Raw genomic sequence first — 18242 nt, forward strand, 5'->3', positions numbered from 1 at the left:
TTCACGATTGCAGTAAACTCGCTTGCATTTAATAGAGGCACGCGTTGGAACTGAGGTGCTAACAACTGTTTCATTGTTTCTCACACGTACACGCAAATGAATGACAGCGCACTAACCAACAACAACAAAAAAAGAGGAGCTCACAACCAACTGCTCACATGCACGGCGAAATACAAACACAAGCGCGCATATCGCTGTCAATGTGAGCCTCGTTTGCATCAGTGGGTAAAAGAGAAGACCCGCCGAGCGTCGGTCTTCGCACTTGTCGGGGCGGCAGGTAATCGATAGATGTCGTTGCCACCGATGACGAGGCGGCAGCTTTCCGCCTCGCGTACTCTCGGCCGCATTCTCCGGAATGAGGGGCGAAAAGAGGGCGGATGGAGAGATGGGAAGAGGGAATCTGAGCGGTGTTTTTACGCTTCGAATGCGATGCCACCGCCGCGAAACGGGAGTGAATTAAGGCAATCACATTTCGGGCACGCAAACTTCCCGTTCCCCCCCTCTCTCCCCGGGCCACCGTCAAACGAAAGAACGGCGGTGCGGTTTCGAATCTGTCCCGAAATTCTTCGGCCCGTACATCGCGCCCCTTCCCCAATTCTTTGTTCTTACAGTGTCTCTGCTTCTTTTTTTCTGTTTTTTTTGTCCCTGTGCTAGCATGGAATTTGGTTGCCTTTGTTTCACTCTTGCCTCCCTTTTTTTTTTTTGCCAGAAGAGAGGCTTCGGTTCTCGAGTTTTCCGTCGTCGTTACGGCTTTGAAGCGAAAAAGAAAGTAAGAAAAAGAAATGTGATTTTTAATCCCGGTGACGCGGTTTAAATCGCAGAAAAAAAAAACAATACGAAGTTTCTGTCTTTGAGAATTTTTGAACTCGCCGCAAGATGAGACGAGAAAGCTGCGCACTCAAGCAAGATATTTCTCTATATTTTTTTAACGAGCGCATGGTTGAAAGGTTTGTATCAGAAACTGCAAATGGAAGGCTTTTTGCTCTCTTCACGTTGTGTTCATACGGATTCAAATGGGCGAGGACAAATTACAAGGATCGGAATTCCCATGTGAGCCGAGTTATGCGACCCTTCGTGCTTTCTGTTACGTCGAGTCATATTACACGTGTCACGTTACTTAGAAATGGAAATCGGAGCGATGTTACAGGTAAGACTGGGGAGTGCGGAAAGTGATGACGCATGCCCGCAGGAGCAGGCACCGTTTCGTTTAGCATCGCCTACGCCAGAAATAGCCTCGCTCTACATTTCACCGAGCCTCAAGCCAGAACGATCAGTCGTAACGCCGTGTTTTGACTTCGAGGCAGAAAAGTGAAAATACAAAGGGAAATCTTTCGCTGTTCGCTAAGTGGCATCTGGGCTTGCGGTTGACTCACACAGGTCTACATTCCATCCAGTTCTGACGCAGGGCGTGTTGCAATCGCCGAGCAGAACGGCTTGTTTGCGTACAAGAAATTTGCACAAGGAGGTTTCTGAACTCGCATCGGCTCATTGTTTAACCTGGCGTTCGAACTGCAAACGAATCTCGAACCCGAAAGCCATATAAAAGAAATTAATCTTTTTTAGCACATGTGCAGAATATATAGCCACCGAACTTCACACTGACGCAAGCAGCATCGGTCTTGGTGCTGTGCTCGTCCAGTGGCAGGACAGCCTTCCACCCAGCACCTCCACCAGAAAATGTCACGTGATTACAGAGTGACCACAACGTCTGTTCACAGGAGCAGCACTGGACGTCAAGCCGAACCGAACGTTAGAGCATGAGCACACCAACTTTCCTCTTCTTTTTTCACACCATGGCACATACTCCTATTGGCATGGCTAAACCTCGTTCCGTGCCTGTGGCAATATGTTGTTGAAGTGCAGCCTCTTGGCTAGGGAGACGGCGTGCGTCACTGATTTGGCCAAACACAAGTGGGTAAACGTACCAGTAGCAAAGGGAGCGGGTTCGACTCCGGCTGCGACGGTTTCATTTAGATAGAGGCAGAATGCTGCGGTTCTGTGTGCTTAGCTTTAGGCGCACCCTAAATGACCCCGGGTGCTTGGAATCTTTGGTGTCCTCCACTGCGGTGTCGCTCACAAAACAAAACAAGTGTTTTGGAAAGTAAAACTTCAACACTGTTTACTACATTTCAGTATGAACCACGTCTAAGTAGCCAAAAACGGAGTTTCTTACAATATGTGATTTACTTTGCTTTGAGGGGAACCAGTTGTTTAGCCAGCTTATCAGTTGCTCATGTTTATGGAGCTGTAACTGAGCCTTGCAAGAAGGCCTCAATTCACTGACTGTGAATAAAGCAGATCATGCCAATAAAACAGTGAGCGTTACGTTACCACCTTCACGTTAATTTCGTCTTCTCTTTTTGCTTTTCTCTCAGCTCGGAAGCATACGACTGGGATCAATTACAAGCTCACTCCACAATTCACGAGGTAAAAAAAAAGTAATATCTTTACATGCCACGCTACGTCCACAAAGCCCACAAAATCGCGTGGCTGAAGATCAAAAAAAAAAAAAAGAAAACAGTGAGGACAAATGAGCTCTGAGCAGAAGCGCAGAGTTCGCGAAATCTCCCCCGAAAGGAACAAGTAGCTATAAGACAAGTTAGGCTGTCGTAACAGCAGCCCTGAGTCAGCTATTTTCATTCTACTCCCATTATTTGTTGCAACGCGTTGCGCCTTTGCGCGTGTTCAACATGACGTCATCCCGATAGGACATACAAGGGCGCTAGCGAGCTTTGCGTGTACGTGAAAAGAGAGTGAGAGAAAGATAAAAAGAAAGCCCGAACAAAGCAGAGAGCAAGTTTCTGCTTTGACGTTCATTGGTGATGACTGGAATAAAAATGTACACTATTTTCGGAATTTTGTCTCGTTTTACCCCACCTTGCACAGAAAGGACAGAGGAAAACAGCAAATGACACAGCTAGGGGAAGGGGAAATGGTAATAGAAGCGAGAGGCTATAAGTGACATAGATAGATAGATAGATAGATAGATAGATAGATAGATAGATAGATAGATAGATAGATAGATAGATAGATAGATAGATAGATAGATAGATAGATAGATGAAGGCGCTACTGAGATTTTTCAAAAGAAACAAACTTCGACAAGCCGCTCTGTCAGGGATGTCGCGTACGGCGGCGTACCATGGACGAGTGACGGACTGTGTGAGTGTGCTGTGTCATTTCCTGTTTTCCTCTGTCCTTTCTCTGCAGGGTGGGGTAAAACGAGACAAAATTTTGAATATAGCGAGTATAAATTTTTATTCCAGTCCTTACCATTAAACGTCGATGCAGAAACTTTCCTTTTGGTATAAGGCATGCGTATACATAAATATGACCGTGTTGCCACCGTTCGGAAGTTTATTACAAAAAGAAAATAAAAGAGGCACTATAGGTGTCTCATTTGACCTCAACATGTTGGTCGAAACGAGACAGCGTGGAAAAAAAAATATCTATTCAGTTGTTCCAGCAGAAACACTTGAAAATCACTCCGTGGGTTCTCATGCATGCAGTTCTCACCACAAGTTCTTGCACTGCATGCATGGAGAGAATCCAGACACACACCGGCGCTCTGTTACTCCGAAACTCCTTGCAGTCTTTCTTTGTGCTAACGTTGTCTTTTTTTGAACGCTTGTACTTCATTGGATTATTTAACGATTGAAATCTAGATATGTTCTGACACCTCTTCTTCATCTGTTTTTGCCGTTTTGACGGTGAACTGCACGAGCATTTTGTTCGTCAGGCGGGCTTATTGAGGCAACTGATTTCGGACTTTCTATCGTTTACCATATTTAAAAGAGCGACATGAAGAAAATTATTGAAACTTGATTCCAAAACGTGTTTGAAAATGACTTGAGTTGGAGATCTTTCCAATTTTTCATGCGTCTGTTGAGAGCGTCCTTGGGAACGCGGAAGAACTTTGACGCTGCGCGAATGGAGTGAGTTCTGTCCTCAACAGCCATCGCTGCTTTTTATTGTCGTTTTGCTGCCAGCAAGCTCTATATCATGTTCTGTTGTTCGTCCAAACTCTCATAAACGTGAATTGAAATATATAATCAGTGTAAGTAAATGGTTCACTTAATAAAGCACTCCTAAGGTTACTTGATGCCTTTTTGTCGCGTTTTGCTCCTCTGACATGCCCAAATTAAAAAAAAAAGAATTCCAGTTTTGTCCCGGGCACCAAATCAACTAATCTTTCGGTGGTAAGTAGCTACAAGCATAAAGTAACAAAATAAATAATCGCATTGTTGTACTGATGCCGGAGTAACTTCATGCTTGGATCCGAAAATTTGGTTGGGCAGAATTTCACCCCTTTTTGACGGGTCACTAACGCACCAACGCTGGCCGCGTAATTTTTCCCGCGCGAACGCTGGGATCAATCGTCTACTTTTTCGCATGAAAATGTAGACCAGTACCAACAATTATCGCTGGAGAAGAGAAACGAAGAAAATTACATTTTTGTATTAGCTACAGAGGTCGGCGAAATCAAAATGTCGCCTTTTTGCCCCGTGTCTCATTTTATCCCACCCCACTCAACAATCTCCCCATTCCTGTTCCCATGTGTAGGATATCAAACAGGTTGTCCTAGACTGGCTACGCACCTTGTCTTTCCTTTTATATTGTTACGTGATTTAGTCTGACTGAAAGAGGGCATAGTGGGGCATACCCAAGAAAGGTGCCTCAGACTGATAGGATGTTGTCGGTGATCTGCGTTGTGGCTGCGGACTGACAACTGTTATTTTCCACGTAACAATATTATTAGTACTTTTCATATACAAGATGCAGAGGACAGCCCTTTCCGGCCTCCTTGGCGGCTTTACCGGTGAGCTGCGCGTGGCAGCTGACGCTTTCGGGCGGCAGGCAGAGCCACTCCTTTTTTTAAAGAGGCGAAGCTCCTTAACATGGGCCGCGCGTCTCCTGTATGTCGTAGCCATCTATCGTTTCAGTTCTTGGAATGTACGCTGGATGGCGGTACTTGTATATGAAGAATATACGATGAAAATATGCGAGGTGGCGGTATTTGGCGTGTTCACTTGATGGACGGATGGGTGGACAGACATACAGACAGACGAACATTGGGACAGACAGGCGGACATGGGGAAAAGACAGGTGGACGGACTAGCATACAGACAGACAGACGGACACGCAGACTGACGCGGCCAGCGCATGATTCACGGATTGTCGACAAAACCCTTCAAAGCTTCGCCCCACTGAACATAATTCGCTCCGTGGATATGCTGTGATTTTTCTTTGCCTCCTATCATCTCTTTACCTCTTCTCACATTTTATTCTTTACTCCCTAAAGCAGTGCCGACACGCTGAAGTGTCCTGGTATGAGTCCGCACATTTCTTTTCACTTTTTTTTTAATTTATAGCCAGCTATTGGGAGGACGGCTTTAAATATAACTGATATGGTGAAGCAACGTAGTATCTGAAATATTAAAATGACAGCGCGAAAAAGACAAAATAAAACAACGAATAAAACAGCCCAAAGCAATTCTCTGGGTAAAAAAAAATTCATGATGCGCACAGCCTGTTTTCTCATGGTTTAATGCTTCGCTTATATATTCCGTCTCCTTTAGTGCTGACGTCCTATCGAGATCGAGGGAGATACCGTATAATCAGGAAAACATAAAAGACGATCAAGAGGGGTCTCTTTAGCCATCATCTCTTTCGAGACGCATTGTGAAAGAACGGAGATCGGTTATGATTTTTTTTCGTAATGAAGACGAGAAGATACCTAGCATGTCTACGAAATAAATCATTTTGCCGGTAGGTTGGGATTCCCGTTTACAACGGCGCAAAAGACGAGACAGGGAGAATAAGGTGCACAACGCGAGCGCCGCTTCTTCCAGGATTCCCCCATTCCCCCCAAAAAAACCGGGAAACTAGCGAAAATGAAACAGGCAGCTCACTGTTTTTCTTTTTCGAATATATGAACTATACTCGCCCAACAAGCTACATCATTGTCCTCTTTGTGTCGCCATCTGCGCTGTTATCATGTATGCACAGATGGTTCCACCCTTAAAGGGAACACTTGCCTGCAGGGTGTGTTTGGATTTAACTCTCTTGCAAAAGTCATTCGCTCTAATCTAAGCAATTCGCTCTAAGTCTAAGCCATAGTGGCCTATATATTTGCACAAGGCTTCTGGTGATTCATAGCTGTGACTCCTCTGTACTGTAGTGCCGCGCATGTACACTTGCCGTTAAGGGGCCAGATATATGAAAAGATCTCATCCCAGTGCTCTCTGTAACAGCGGACCGTACTTTACTTGTACCCCAGACAAGAATAAAGGTCGTCCCTTTTAAAGCCACGACAGCATTTCATGCACATATTTCTCAACATTTTAAGCTTCCTTTGATACAATGTTCCACTCGTCTTTTTTTTTTTTTTCCCTTCGAGAACCGGCAAGTTCAAGATCAAATAAGAGTGCCATGGGCGTCAGACGAAGACCGGTGCTTTTTGAAACTCCCGCAACCGCAGAGGAAATTACATTGCGTGCGCGCAAAAAAAAAAAAAAAACCAATGACCGGCGGACTTAGGGGAAATGAGCTTTGGCTGCGGCTCGCTTTGATTGCGCAACCGGCTTCGTGGAAGGTAAATCGCAAACGTTTCTTTCTCCTACAATGGCTGCGGCAGCTCTCAGCACGGAAAAACGAAAGAGAATGAGTAAATAAGTAAAGAAATCAGCGTGAAAGAAAGCAGGGCGAGAAAATTGAATGAACGAATCCCGCTGCCGTTTCCCTTAGCTGGTCATTTATTCCAATTTGTAGAAGCGATTTGTGTCGATGTTTCCCAATATTCTTTTATTTCGTGATATCTTGGTGGCGCGCTTTGCACATTGAGTGCGTAGAGCTATCAAAAATTCGCGGTAACGGTTTGACGATGGTATCTAAGTGTTTACGGTAATTAGCGAGATTAATGACAATAATTATGTTTATAGCCAGTACAGGAACGTGCGTAACATTACTAAAGGGTCTTTAGAGCCTGCGTACAGGCAGCGGAAGTTTAGGCGGACATTTCATAGAAAAAGAATTTCAGCTGTATTAATAATTTAACCCCTTTTAACACAACGGAAAAGCAAGTATTAGCGCTTGAAGGGGTCTGGTAGAGCAGAAAAGGTGCTAACAAATACTCTTGGTCACGCCATCTTGAACATTATGCAACGGTGTGACGTCATGAATTTTTATGTCTCCTACACGGGCTTAGATAACAGTTTATCGGCAACTAAAATTGGGAATTGTATCAGAAAGAGGTAGAAGTTTGACTTTAGCTCAGTTCGAAATTTTTCACTCAGCCTAGAAACGATGTTAAGCAAAAATACACTTCTAAATATGTGACCTAGCACTGATGCATTGGGACCTGGTTTAGAGTTTATTTAACACTAAGTACACGCAGTTATCCAGTAAGCAGTTAGGATGAAAAAAAAAGCTACCAGAAAGTTGAATAGCCCCAAATCACCATATTTCAAAAGGCTCAAGAAACAAAACGTTATTACATTTTTATTTATTTTTTAGTTGAAATGTTACCCCAAAGAAACAAGCATACAATTGCACAAAACGTTTTAATAAGTGAATACGTGATCGTCGTTAGTGGGACTCGAATTCTACCACTGGGCTTGCTAAGACAACCATGCATAATGTACGGCCATGCGCGCGCTTGTTTGCGTGCGTGCATATATTGTCGCGTTGCCACCGTGAAGAAGGCCGCAGCAAGACAGAGATGCAGTTCATAACTCATTACTGTGTGACCTTTTGCCAAGAAAAATAATGATGCTTAATTTGTTATGCAAGTTGTTATGCGATATCGGCACACACAGTCGCCGAGCAATCTGCACGTCAGCGAAATGCGTCGGCTTTCATATACGGTCCTTATCGAAACTTCCAGCGTTTAACGCTGAGCTACCGTTAGCTTTAGAATAAAGTGGTATTGCTTCCCCCCCCCCCCCCCCTTTTTTTTTTTGGCGTGAAGTTGTATCGAAAGACTAGAATAATCGGGAACGTTCCGAGACGTGCCGGCGCAGCCGGCGCAAGGTGTTGGTTACGCGGGTGACGTGCCGGTTGCATAAGAATATATATAAAAAAGAAAGCAATGGTGGCAATATGCATGTATCTACAAAACTGAAAAAAATTTCCGGAGGATCTGAAAACTTCTCCCCCCTTTTCAGGGGCGCAAGCAGCATCTCTTGGATCTGAAAAAAAAAAGGGGGGGGGTGGAAACCGGGGAACACAGGCCCAGTGTGCCATTTCTTGGCTGTGCCAGTGCCCCTACCCCCAAGTCCCTCCCCTCCCCACTTTTGGCTTCGCCAGTGCTGTGAAGAATTACGTCAGCTTCAGAGAGCCATTAGGGAAGGATGGATAGATGCAACCGATTGAGACGACGAAGGAGGAGGCCGCCACCTTCGATGATTCTTAGGCAAATGCATACGGAACCACGTGACTTCGTTATCGAAATGTACCCTCCTTCACAGCGTTGTGAAATAATCGGGTCGATCTTGCTTTCAAGATGCAAAACGGTAGAACAGAGGGTGATGGAAAGGAACGCATCCTGCTTCACTGAACGACGTTGATTTCCCTAAATATCCAATTGTCAAAATTTTTCAGAGAGTGCGTGCTCGCGCAAGCGTTAATTTCCAATAAACCATTTCGTAGTTGCCCAAATTGCCAAATTTTCTTGAATTTGAAGCACCTACGAAACACCCCGGTTTACTTTATTTGATCCTTTCTTATTTATGTTGGTTTGTGGAGAGAAACTCTATTTGCGCGAACTTTTATGGTGAGCCGTGAAGTAGCGTAAAAAAGTATATGCGTTTTTTTTTCATTATTCGTCTTAATTGCCAAATTTCCTTAAATTCGGAGCACTATAAGGAACACCCCGGTTTTCTTTCTTTGATCGTTCCTTCCTTATATTGGTTTGTGGGTGGAGACATCCCGGTCACATCCCGGTCGCGGCGGCGGCATTTTCGCCTCCAGCGAAAATGCCGCCACCGCGACCGGGATGTGAAATGGTAATTTACTAACGCGATTTAATCCTCTCTATATATAAACTTATCTGGCATGTAACATCACCTAAACAAGAACGATAGCCTTCTACGTGAAAGGAAATGGTTATTTATGGTGACAGACGTTGTGACCGAATCAACAAGTCGGAGAAAAGCGTGCGAAATAATCAGAGCACAGTCAAGAATTCGAGAAGACCTGCATGCCTTAAATGAAAGGTAGTCACGCCTAAGTGCAAAAGGACAGTACTTCGATGTTATCTGCATGCACGAATTTTAAAGTTAACGTCAGCATTGACACCGGCTGGATAAAAAAAAATGCTTGCTGCATGCTTACACTACAGACCAACAAACGATACGAAATGATGGCTAAGCCCGTATAAGGTGGGTAAATCTTGGACACAAGTGTGCGTGTGTGTGCGTGCATGTAAAGGTCTAATTGCAGCAAAGTGAACTCCTTCAAGCAAACTATCCATTGCCGTGCTACTTTCTTCACTTGTTTAGGTCTGCCTGTTATTTTTTATACTCGTTCAATGTTGTTTTTGGTCAGTACTTTTCCTTTTTTTTGCGCTGTAGAACGTATGGTATTGAAGTAGTGTAGGTGGTATGAACCTCAACTTCTCCATAGCTGACTGGTCAGAAGCGATATATTGATTGATATGTGGGGTTTAACGTCCCAAAACGACTATATGATTATGAGAGACGCCGTAGTGGAGGGCTCCGGAAATTTCGACCACATGGAGTTCTTTAACGTGCACCCAAATCTGAGCACGCGGGCCGACAACATTTCCGCCCCCATCGAAAACGCAGCCGCGGTAGCCCGGATTCGATCCCGCGACCTGCGAGTCAGAGCCGAAGAGATAGCAGTTGATAACAATTAATCGATTGAAAAATACACGTTTTCTCGTGTTATCTTTACGATATTCAGACGCCTTTTGTAATAAGAGAGCCGCGCTCCTAAGAACTTCGTGGCAGATAGAAAAGAGCATACATAATGACCTTTGCTTCGGGCACAAACGAAACTTGGCCCCTCTCGGCCGAAGAAAGTTGTATACCTCCGAGACAAACAAGGTTGCCAAGAGGTAAGCCGAGCTCAAACATTGAAGAGGCGTCTCTTCCATTTAGTGATTGATTCCTTGTTTGCTCCCTCAGGCGGACTTTCTTGTTGCTGAGGGTCTCGCTTTCTATATTATCTTGCTTATCGGCCCGGCGCATTTATTGAGCGTGCATTCCTGGGACCGTCGATCGTGCGCAGCGTGCGTGTCGTGCTTATCGAGCGGGCATTCATCAGAGAAGGGAACTCGCTGCTGCTGAAACTTCGAGTGAATGAGAGAACAGACAGCAGTCAGGTAGGAAGGTAAGCAGGGAAGCAAAGCAGCGAGCCGGCAAGCGGGCGTAGTGAATCAGTGGGTGAGCGAACGTACGTGCGTCCGTATGTGGTCGATTCCACGAAAGATCGAAAAACGTGGTATACTTCCTATCCACGATTTCCCTCGCATTTGTTACATAGTGCCCGTATGACCGAATAGCTCGAGATAACATTTCCTTGGCTGCCCCGCCGTGGTGGTCTACTGGCTAAGGATACTCGGCTGCTGACCCGCAGGTCGCGGGATCAAATCTCGGCTGCGGCAGCTGCATTTCTGATGGAGGCGGAAATGTTGTAGGCCCGTGTGCTCGGATTTGGGTGCACGTTAAAGAACTCCAGGTGGTCGAAATTTCCGGAGCCCTCCGCTACGGCGTCTCTCATAATCATATGGTGGTTTTGGGACGTTAAACCCCACATATCAATCAATCAATGAATCAATCAACGTTTTGTTGGCAATTAAAAAAAAATAATCAAATAAAACTCGAGAAGCATCGCCGGGTGACGACTGGCATTTTACGGAGAGTGCGGTTTTGATGAATTCGCGATCATGCTAACAGCGACGCAAGCTATGTATGACAAACATTTTCTGGCTTAGCACAATTAGAAGTAATGAAAAGATAGCTCACTTGACCTTTTCGATTTCTGGGCAACGCAACTATTTTGAAAAATCCCCTCCTCCCCCCACAAAAAAACGATGTTTATGAGAATCACTCGTTTTTGGGGCGCGATTTCTGCTTTTGTGAATGGAATGGAATGAAAAAAACTTTATTTCAGTCCTGCAGGACGCGCTTAGCGCGTAGCGGGCGTCTCCCACGTAAGGACCGACAGGGAGTACCTGGCGGCCGCTTCGTGGGCCTGCTTGACGGCGAGAAGTGAGCTCCTGAGGGACCTCTCCCACTTGCTTGAGGTAGAGTCGGGAGGAGTTGTTCTACACTCCCAGAGCATGTGTGCTAGTGTCGCTGTGTGTCCACATGATGGGCATGTGTCGCTGGGGTATGCATCGGGATAATAAACGTGAAGCGTGGCAAGGTTTGGGTACGTGTGTGTCTGTAATAGGCGTAGGGTTAATGCCTGCGGTCGGTTAAGTTTCGGATGTGGGGGTGGAAAAATGCGGCGTTCTAGGTAAACGTGATAGCTTTTTCAGATTTTCAGTACGTAGAGTAATTTATGTGAGTAATTATCCTATGCATTTTCATTTGTGTAGTAATTTTCAAAGGAGTCAATTTTTATTTTTGCTCCAGACATAAAAAAACCAAACTACTGGTCAATTTAAAAATCTACATTAAAAAAAAACCAGTCTCAATTTCGCCCAAAACTTTTTAAATTGTACTCAGAAAACTGTTATCTTGTTCTGGAAAAACATGTTGCATCATTTTGATCAGAACAAACTTATAAATTATCAAACAATGTGTTTTCAGAGGGTGTTCACTACCAAACCCTTTTAAACTTAGTGACTTGTTTCGAAATGGTAAGCCTAAAAGAATAAGTTTGTGAAGCGCAAACGGTGAACATTTGCTAATTTATGTTTTCATGAAAAAAAAATGGCAGCATATCCACGAAGTGAATGATGGAGAGTGGGGCGAAGAATTCGTCCGTCCATTCGTTCTTGCTTCCGTCCGTCCATGCGTCCGTCAGTGTAACCGTCCATGCGTCCATCAGCCCGTCCGTGCGTGCGTCTGTTCGTGCGTCCGTCCCTGCGTTCGTCCATGCCGCCGCCCCTGCGTCCGTTCATGCGTCCATCCATGCATCTGTCTATGTGTCCGTTCGTCCATCTATTCAACACTCCAAGTACGACCATCTCGCATCTTTTCATCATATATTCCCCATATAAAGCACCGCCATCCAGCGGACATTCCAAGGACTAAACGAGAGGTGGCACACGCACACTTTCTTACGGCTTGCGCTTCGGGTCCACTTCCCACCTTTAACCACCTCGAGCTCATGGTATATACTAGTTCACTGTATTCATGGCACTGCGGCCGCACGCTCGCTAAACCTTTCGAAAACCAAGGAGGTTACGCCCAGCGAGTATGACGTAGCAAACTTTTTCAGTCAGATAGTGCTCAATGTACATGCCAATGGCTGTTAATGGGAAATGAGAGGCGGAGAATTCGGCTTTTACTTTCTTACGGCCTGCGCTTCGTATTTACTTCCCATTTTTAACCACCTCGAGTTCATTCGTGGTATATACAAGTTCATTGTATTCATGGCACTGCGGCTCAACGCTCGCTAAACCTTTCTAAAGCTAAGGAGGTTACACCCAGCGAGTATAACGTAGCAACCCTTTCTTGTCAGATAGGGCTCGATGTACATGCCAATGGCTGCTAATGGTGATCGCAGCCTGCGCGTTAACTAAAAGCCGAATGCTCCTGTCTCTCATCCCCATTAGCAGCCATTGACATGTACATTGAGCACTATTTTTTATTGTTCAACAACGCACAGAAGAAGTCTCTCACCGGCACCACCTTGGAGGTCAAAATGTTATACTTGTTACATACTACGGGGGACGAATGGGTGCCGCTATAAGAAGCTTCGCCCCTAAAAACAGCTCCAAGCCATACGAACACACACGGAGCCAGAAGCAGGCCAGAAGTACGAAAATTAGACAAATGTGTGTACTATCCATCATTCCCATGCTCGCTGAAGCGCCATGTGTTGCAGCTCCCATAGACACCAGCGCCAGAGTTTCCTCTAGTGTATATTAAGAAACTCTATGCTTGGAACGGTGCCAACTATCGGCGCGCCAACAGACGCCGGTCGCATCTATTGCGCCTCGCGTCGAAGCTCATGTTTTGCTATAGAGTAGCGTCACTTGCCAGCGTGCCCTCTCATGCAAGAAGAGAGACGCGCGTGGCATTCCATTCTGACCCTGTCACTTGCTCCAGAAGGAGCGTGGATACTAAGGCAGAATGGATGGACCAGGCTCGAGCGTAAGGAACAGGCTCCTAAAAGCATGCGGTCCTCACCGAGGTTGACGAACTTCTCGCCGAACTCGAACCATCCGGCGAAGCCCCTGTTCTGGCTGTCGGCCATGCGTCGCAGCGTGGTGAACTTGACGTAGAGGTTGGAGGCCGACGAGTAGACGACCAGGTTGCGCTGCTGCCCGCAGTAGGTGCCGATCAGCGTGTCCTCGCTCGAGTTGCCGTCGTATATCTTCACGTAGTCGAAAGGACAACTGCGACACGAGAGAACAGTTGACCTGACTCTGCAGTATGGGCACTCCTACGGGTCGCTCGAGGAACACATCATGTCACTGACAGCGGGTTCCATGACCGTAATTGTACTGCACAGTTGTGAACGCTATGAGATGGAACACCGTATTCATATTTATACATTTGCTTGCAATGTACTGATACGAATATGACATATTGAATGACAAGTAACACCTTTCAGCTTGAGCATTTACTGCTACCAACGCCTGTTTTTATAGCGACATTGGCTTCGACGACTACCAACTGCGTTTTGCCGCCATAATTTTTAGCACGTAATTTCAGCGGTCCCCCACGTTATATTTATCCCCATTAACCTATCTTATTCACATCCTTCAGTGATGCGCTATGCTTACTCCTTAATAATTTCAGAGAATACATTTATTACACGAGCGACAAGACAAAAGGAGGTCACAGATGTAATGATACACAGTTGCACTAGGCTGGGGTGTCAGCCATCTTCTTTATTTATAACACCTTCTTCCTCTCCGTCTCCCTCCAACCCTGCCTAACGTCCACGTACAACAGACATCTCCACTTCATGTTGAGCCCGCCTGGTTGTATGGAGCGTCACTATACTTATACACGAAAAGAAACTATATAGGTGTTCGCAGTACTTACATATACTGCACGGGAACTTGACGTCAATTGTGTGAAACTTCACAGTTTCAAATACAAAACACTGGAAACATCGCGAATGAAGGACACCCACTGAGAGCCACCGTAGAAGAGGTCGAAGTCCAGGAACTCCAGGCGCACTCGCTGTCCGCGGCTGCCCAGGAATCGGTAGCGGCACTGCAGGTTCTTGGGATACACGCCCGGGTAGGTGGGGGAGAAGAAGTCGCCCTCGCGCTTCTGGTCGCCGTAGATGGTGAAGCTGCACACCGAGTTGGGCTCCGGCTTGCCAATCAGGAAGCGCGCTGCAATCAAAGGGATACGGGAAAGGCTTGTGAGAATAAGCGCGAAATACCTGTGAGATGAGGCCAGAACTATATGGCTACATTTACTGGCCCGAGCTACGAGAGACACACTTGAAGTTGAAGTTGAAGTTGAAGTTTATTTCAGGCAAAAGCAAAAAAAAAAAATTGCCCGCAGCTTCCCTCGGGGGAACACTGAGGAGGATGCGGAGCATATAATTGGTTAAAGGGGTGTTAAAGTGCGACTTACTTGGGTCGATGGCTAAATTGGTTAACGTGGTTGTGAAATGGGGTGTTAAATTGCGACTTACTTGGGTCGCTGGCTAAATTGGTTAACGTGGTTGTAGGAGGGGTGTTAAATGAGTGAACACGTACGACACGTATGCGAAAGGGCGGTGTTTATTTATTGCGACGAACTTTGAGCGGTTCCGCCAACACTTTGGCCGGCGCTGGTCGAAGGGACGTCGATCATTGCGACCTCGGACGTCGACGCGCCGTACAAACCAACCGACGAGCGGCAACTGAGCGAGCGAGCACCGACCTTGAGTATATATACAGCGCGACGGCGCATGCACTGTCAGCTGTCGAATGTTCGAGAAGGGGGAGAAGCGCAACGGCGCATGCGCGCGCGTCAGCTGCCGATGTTCTCGAAGCGCGACGGCGCATGCGCGCGCGTCAGCTGCCGATGTTCTCGAAGCGTGACGGCGCATGCGCGCTACATTATACAGCTAGCGAATGTTCGTGAAGAGGAGAAGCGCACGCGGTGTGTAGAGGAGGAAGGGTGCACAGATGGTGGAGGAGTGAAGCGCGCGCGGTGTGTAGAGGAGGAAGGGATGCACAGATGGTGGAAGAAGGAGGAGGAAGCTTGCGGACGGCGCCGCACTACAAGCCTCGAGTATTAGATGCTCCGCATCTAAAAAGAAGAAAAGTACAATTTACCTAGGGGACCGGCGAAAAGGCATAAAAGCCTGACAAAGCGCCTGCCCCCTGTAAACCCAAAACCCGCCAAAATAACACAGTGCTCAGTGTAAAGTAAAGAGTCAATAAGAAATTAAGCATAAATAAGTTTCTACATGCAAAACATGTACAGGAAAACATAAATGAGCGAAAAATTTGCGCAGGCAATGAAATCAATAAAGCATATGCGTGTCCGACAAATGAAGCAAACTGTAGAGCAACTTGTTTCTCATGCAAGCACGTTGGGTCGAAATCTAATTAGGTTTTCTGAATATTCGAAGTCTTCTAACATATAAAGCTAGTACGAAATGGAGGGTTCAAGTACAAACGAAGAGTTATATAGAATACATACGATATCGAAACATAGGTTTACTTAAGGGCCAGTCAGCTGTCCGGATCTATAATGCAAATCAAATAAAGTAGTCCATTGGAAGAGCAGGTGGTTTCATTATGAACAGCTGGGCTCGCCGCAACAGCTGGTTGAGAGAGCCTTAACAACGCGCTTCTCTCTGCGTGGCCTCCTAGATTTCGCCTCGACTGTGCAACGAAACACAATGCTAAACCGGAGAATTCAAGAGGGTCCACGAACTACCTTAGCACTGTTATTGGAGACCTAAATATTGGGGTCGTCTTCAAAGATTATTTTTTTCTTTAGGCACTGATGGCAGCCTAATGAGACGAAAAATAACAGACATTTTTGAGAACGTCACTCTGCCGTCAGGAATTCTGCTAGCTGGAATATAGCCACACGTTGCAGGCATTACCAACGCTATCACCTGTTCTACCAAACTGAAGCACTATTCGAAATTAGAAATCAAGCAAGCCGAGAGATAGTCATCACATATAAGATGCACACGGATCCCGCCTCGTGTGTTAGCCAAAACCTGTCCCCTGCGTCAAGAAAGAAAAATAATTTACTGTCCTGAATGTCCCGATTTACAATACTCTTGCTTATCTATAGTGATCTAAGTCCTTTCTACGTGACCCAACTCTCTTATTACGTGACCACGTGACCTTATTCACTCCGTGACACTATTACGTGACCACGTGACCTAGATCTCTATTATGACGTTTTAATGCAGTAAACGATCATTCGTCAGTTCAGCGTTCATGTCGTCTTTTCTCTGCATGTGATGATTTGCACATATACGTCAGAAATGTCTAATTACCACCCTGCCCAATTCACCGTACATTTAGGAAATCTAGCATAGCACTCGCGTGGTCCCCTGCTCCTTTACTGCTTTTTTTTTCTTGAGCCAATTGATCATGGACCTATGGTCCGACTCATGCTCCATGAGCAGCTTTAGTTGTCGATAACTACTTACGCAGTGCTCCTAACAATGTCATTGAATGCAAAACAACACCGACATACCGGCACCTGGCCCTAAGTTACTCGAAGCGTCTTGCGCGGACACTTCGGATGCCATAATGTCTCATTGGACGTCGACCAGTGGTGCAACGCGAAACACGCCTGTCAGTACAAATGCAATACACTACACAAGCGACCCTACACAGGAGAAAAGAAAGTAGCGCAGATAATGGCGTTACAAGGACGAAGTCGGGCGGTACTCTCGTGTCGCCATGCCCCACCACGAGAGTGCCGTTAATATCCCCATAAAAGGAGCCCGCGTTCCCCGGAAGCTGCCCGGGCGATGGCGCGCAATTATCACATTCTTTCGGTGCGTGTCTGCACGATCCCCTGCAGAGGCACTTCACCACTCTGCGTGCAGCTGCTCAATAAAAGAAGAAGAAGAAGAAAAGAGAATGAGCGTGTAACCATATAGAGCGGCAAAGAGGACTTCCTGCGTGTAACTGCAGGGCAGTCCATTACGCAATTACCCTTGTTGCCTCGTGTACGCAGTAATGTTCGGAGGGAAGATAACGAGACAACACACGAAGTTGACGCTGTATAGTCATTTTCGCTAACGCGAAGCACATTGAACGCTTGAGCTCCTTTTTTACTGAGCCCTATGGGAGGGCTTTATGCCCTTCTATAGTAGAGTGCCAAGTTCTCTAAATTGTTACCATCTTTTTCTAATCTCGCACAGAGAGCCATTCCTGATACAAGTTAATGTTCCATGCTGGAGATTCGCAACTTCCGTCGATTTGTTTTTGAGTAGGTCTTCGAGAGGTTTAACGGGCGCTGTGATCAAGGAGATGTACCGTGTAGTGTAAGTGAGAGAGAGTGAAGCGACAGACAGACAGACAGACAGACAGACAGACAGACAGACAGACAGACAGACAGACAGATAGATAGATAGATAGATAGATAGATAGATAGATAGATAGATAGATAGATAGATAGATAGATAGATAGATAGATAGATAGATAGCCATGCTCACGTTATGTTCACTAGATTAGATTAAATAATTGCCACTGCTGTCGTGCTAAAAAGGTAGCTATGGGCCTTTGTCAAGCTGCCTCTTTTGGAGAGCAGCTCTTACCTGCAGCTGTCCTTCATCAAACTATTGATGAAAAATAAACAATAATAATAATAATAATAATAATAATAATAATAATAATAATAATAATAATAATAATAATAATAATAATAATAATAATAATAATAATAATAATAATAATAATAATATAAAATAATAAATTCATTTTGTTCAATTGTGAGCATCGCTAATTCTGGTTTTCGTTATACTTATTTCATTGTTGCTCTTTTAGCTGTCATCTATCACAGACAGAAGCCTTGCAGTATGGTAGTAGTTAGGTGCATGTACATCTGGTATCCAGCAGCCACGACAAATCTTCATAACACGCTGCAAGTCACATGAGCAAGCACGGTATA

At 45.6% G+C, this 18242-nt stretch overlaps 1 protein-coding gene across 3 annotated transcripts in view; it reads right to left on the bottom strand.

The window, feature by feature from the left end:
- The window catches only part of LOC119174807 (cubilin), a 277061-nt gene that overhangs the window by 24759 nt on the left and 234060 nt on the right, over nucleotides 1–18242 (bottom strand). For all 3 annotated transcript variants that reach the window (XM_075895087.1, XM_075895088.1, XM_075895089.1), the window contains 2 exons: nucleotides 14283–14490; nucleotides 13328–13536 (listed from right to left, as the gene is read on the bottom strand). In XM_075895087.1, the coding sequence (XP_075751202.1) occupies nucleotides 13328–13536; nucleotides 14283–14490 (417 nt within the window). The remainder of the gene's footprint in view (nucleotides 1–13327; nucleotides 13537–14282; nucleotides 14491–18242) is intronic.

Source organism: Rhipicephalus microplus, chromosome 5 (genome assembly GCF_043290135.1).
Source record: "Rhipicephalus microplus isolate Deutch F79 chromosome 5, USDA_Rmic, whole genome shotgun sequence".
NCBI classification, from domain to species: Eukaryota; Metazoa; Arthropoda; class Arachnida; order Ixodida; family Ixodidae; genus Rhipicephalus; species Rhipicephalus microplus.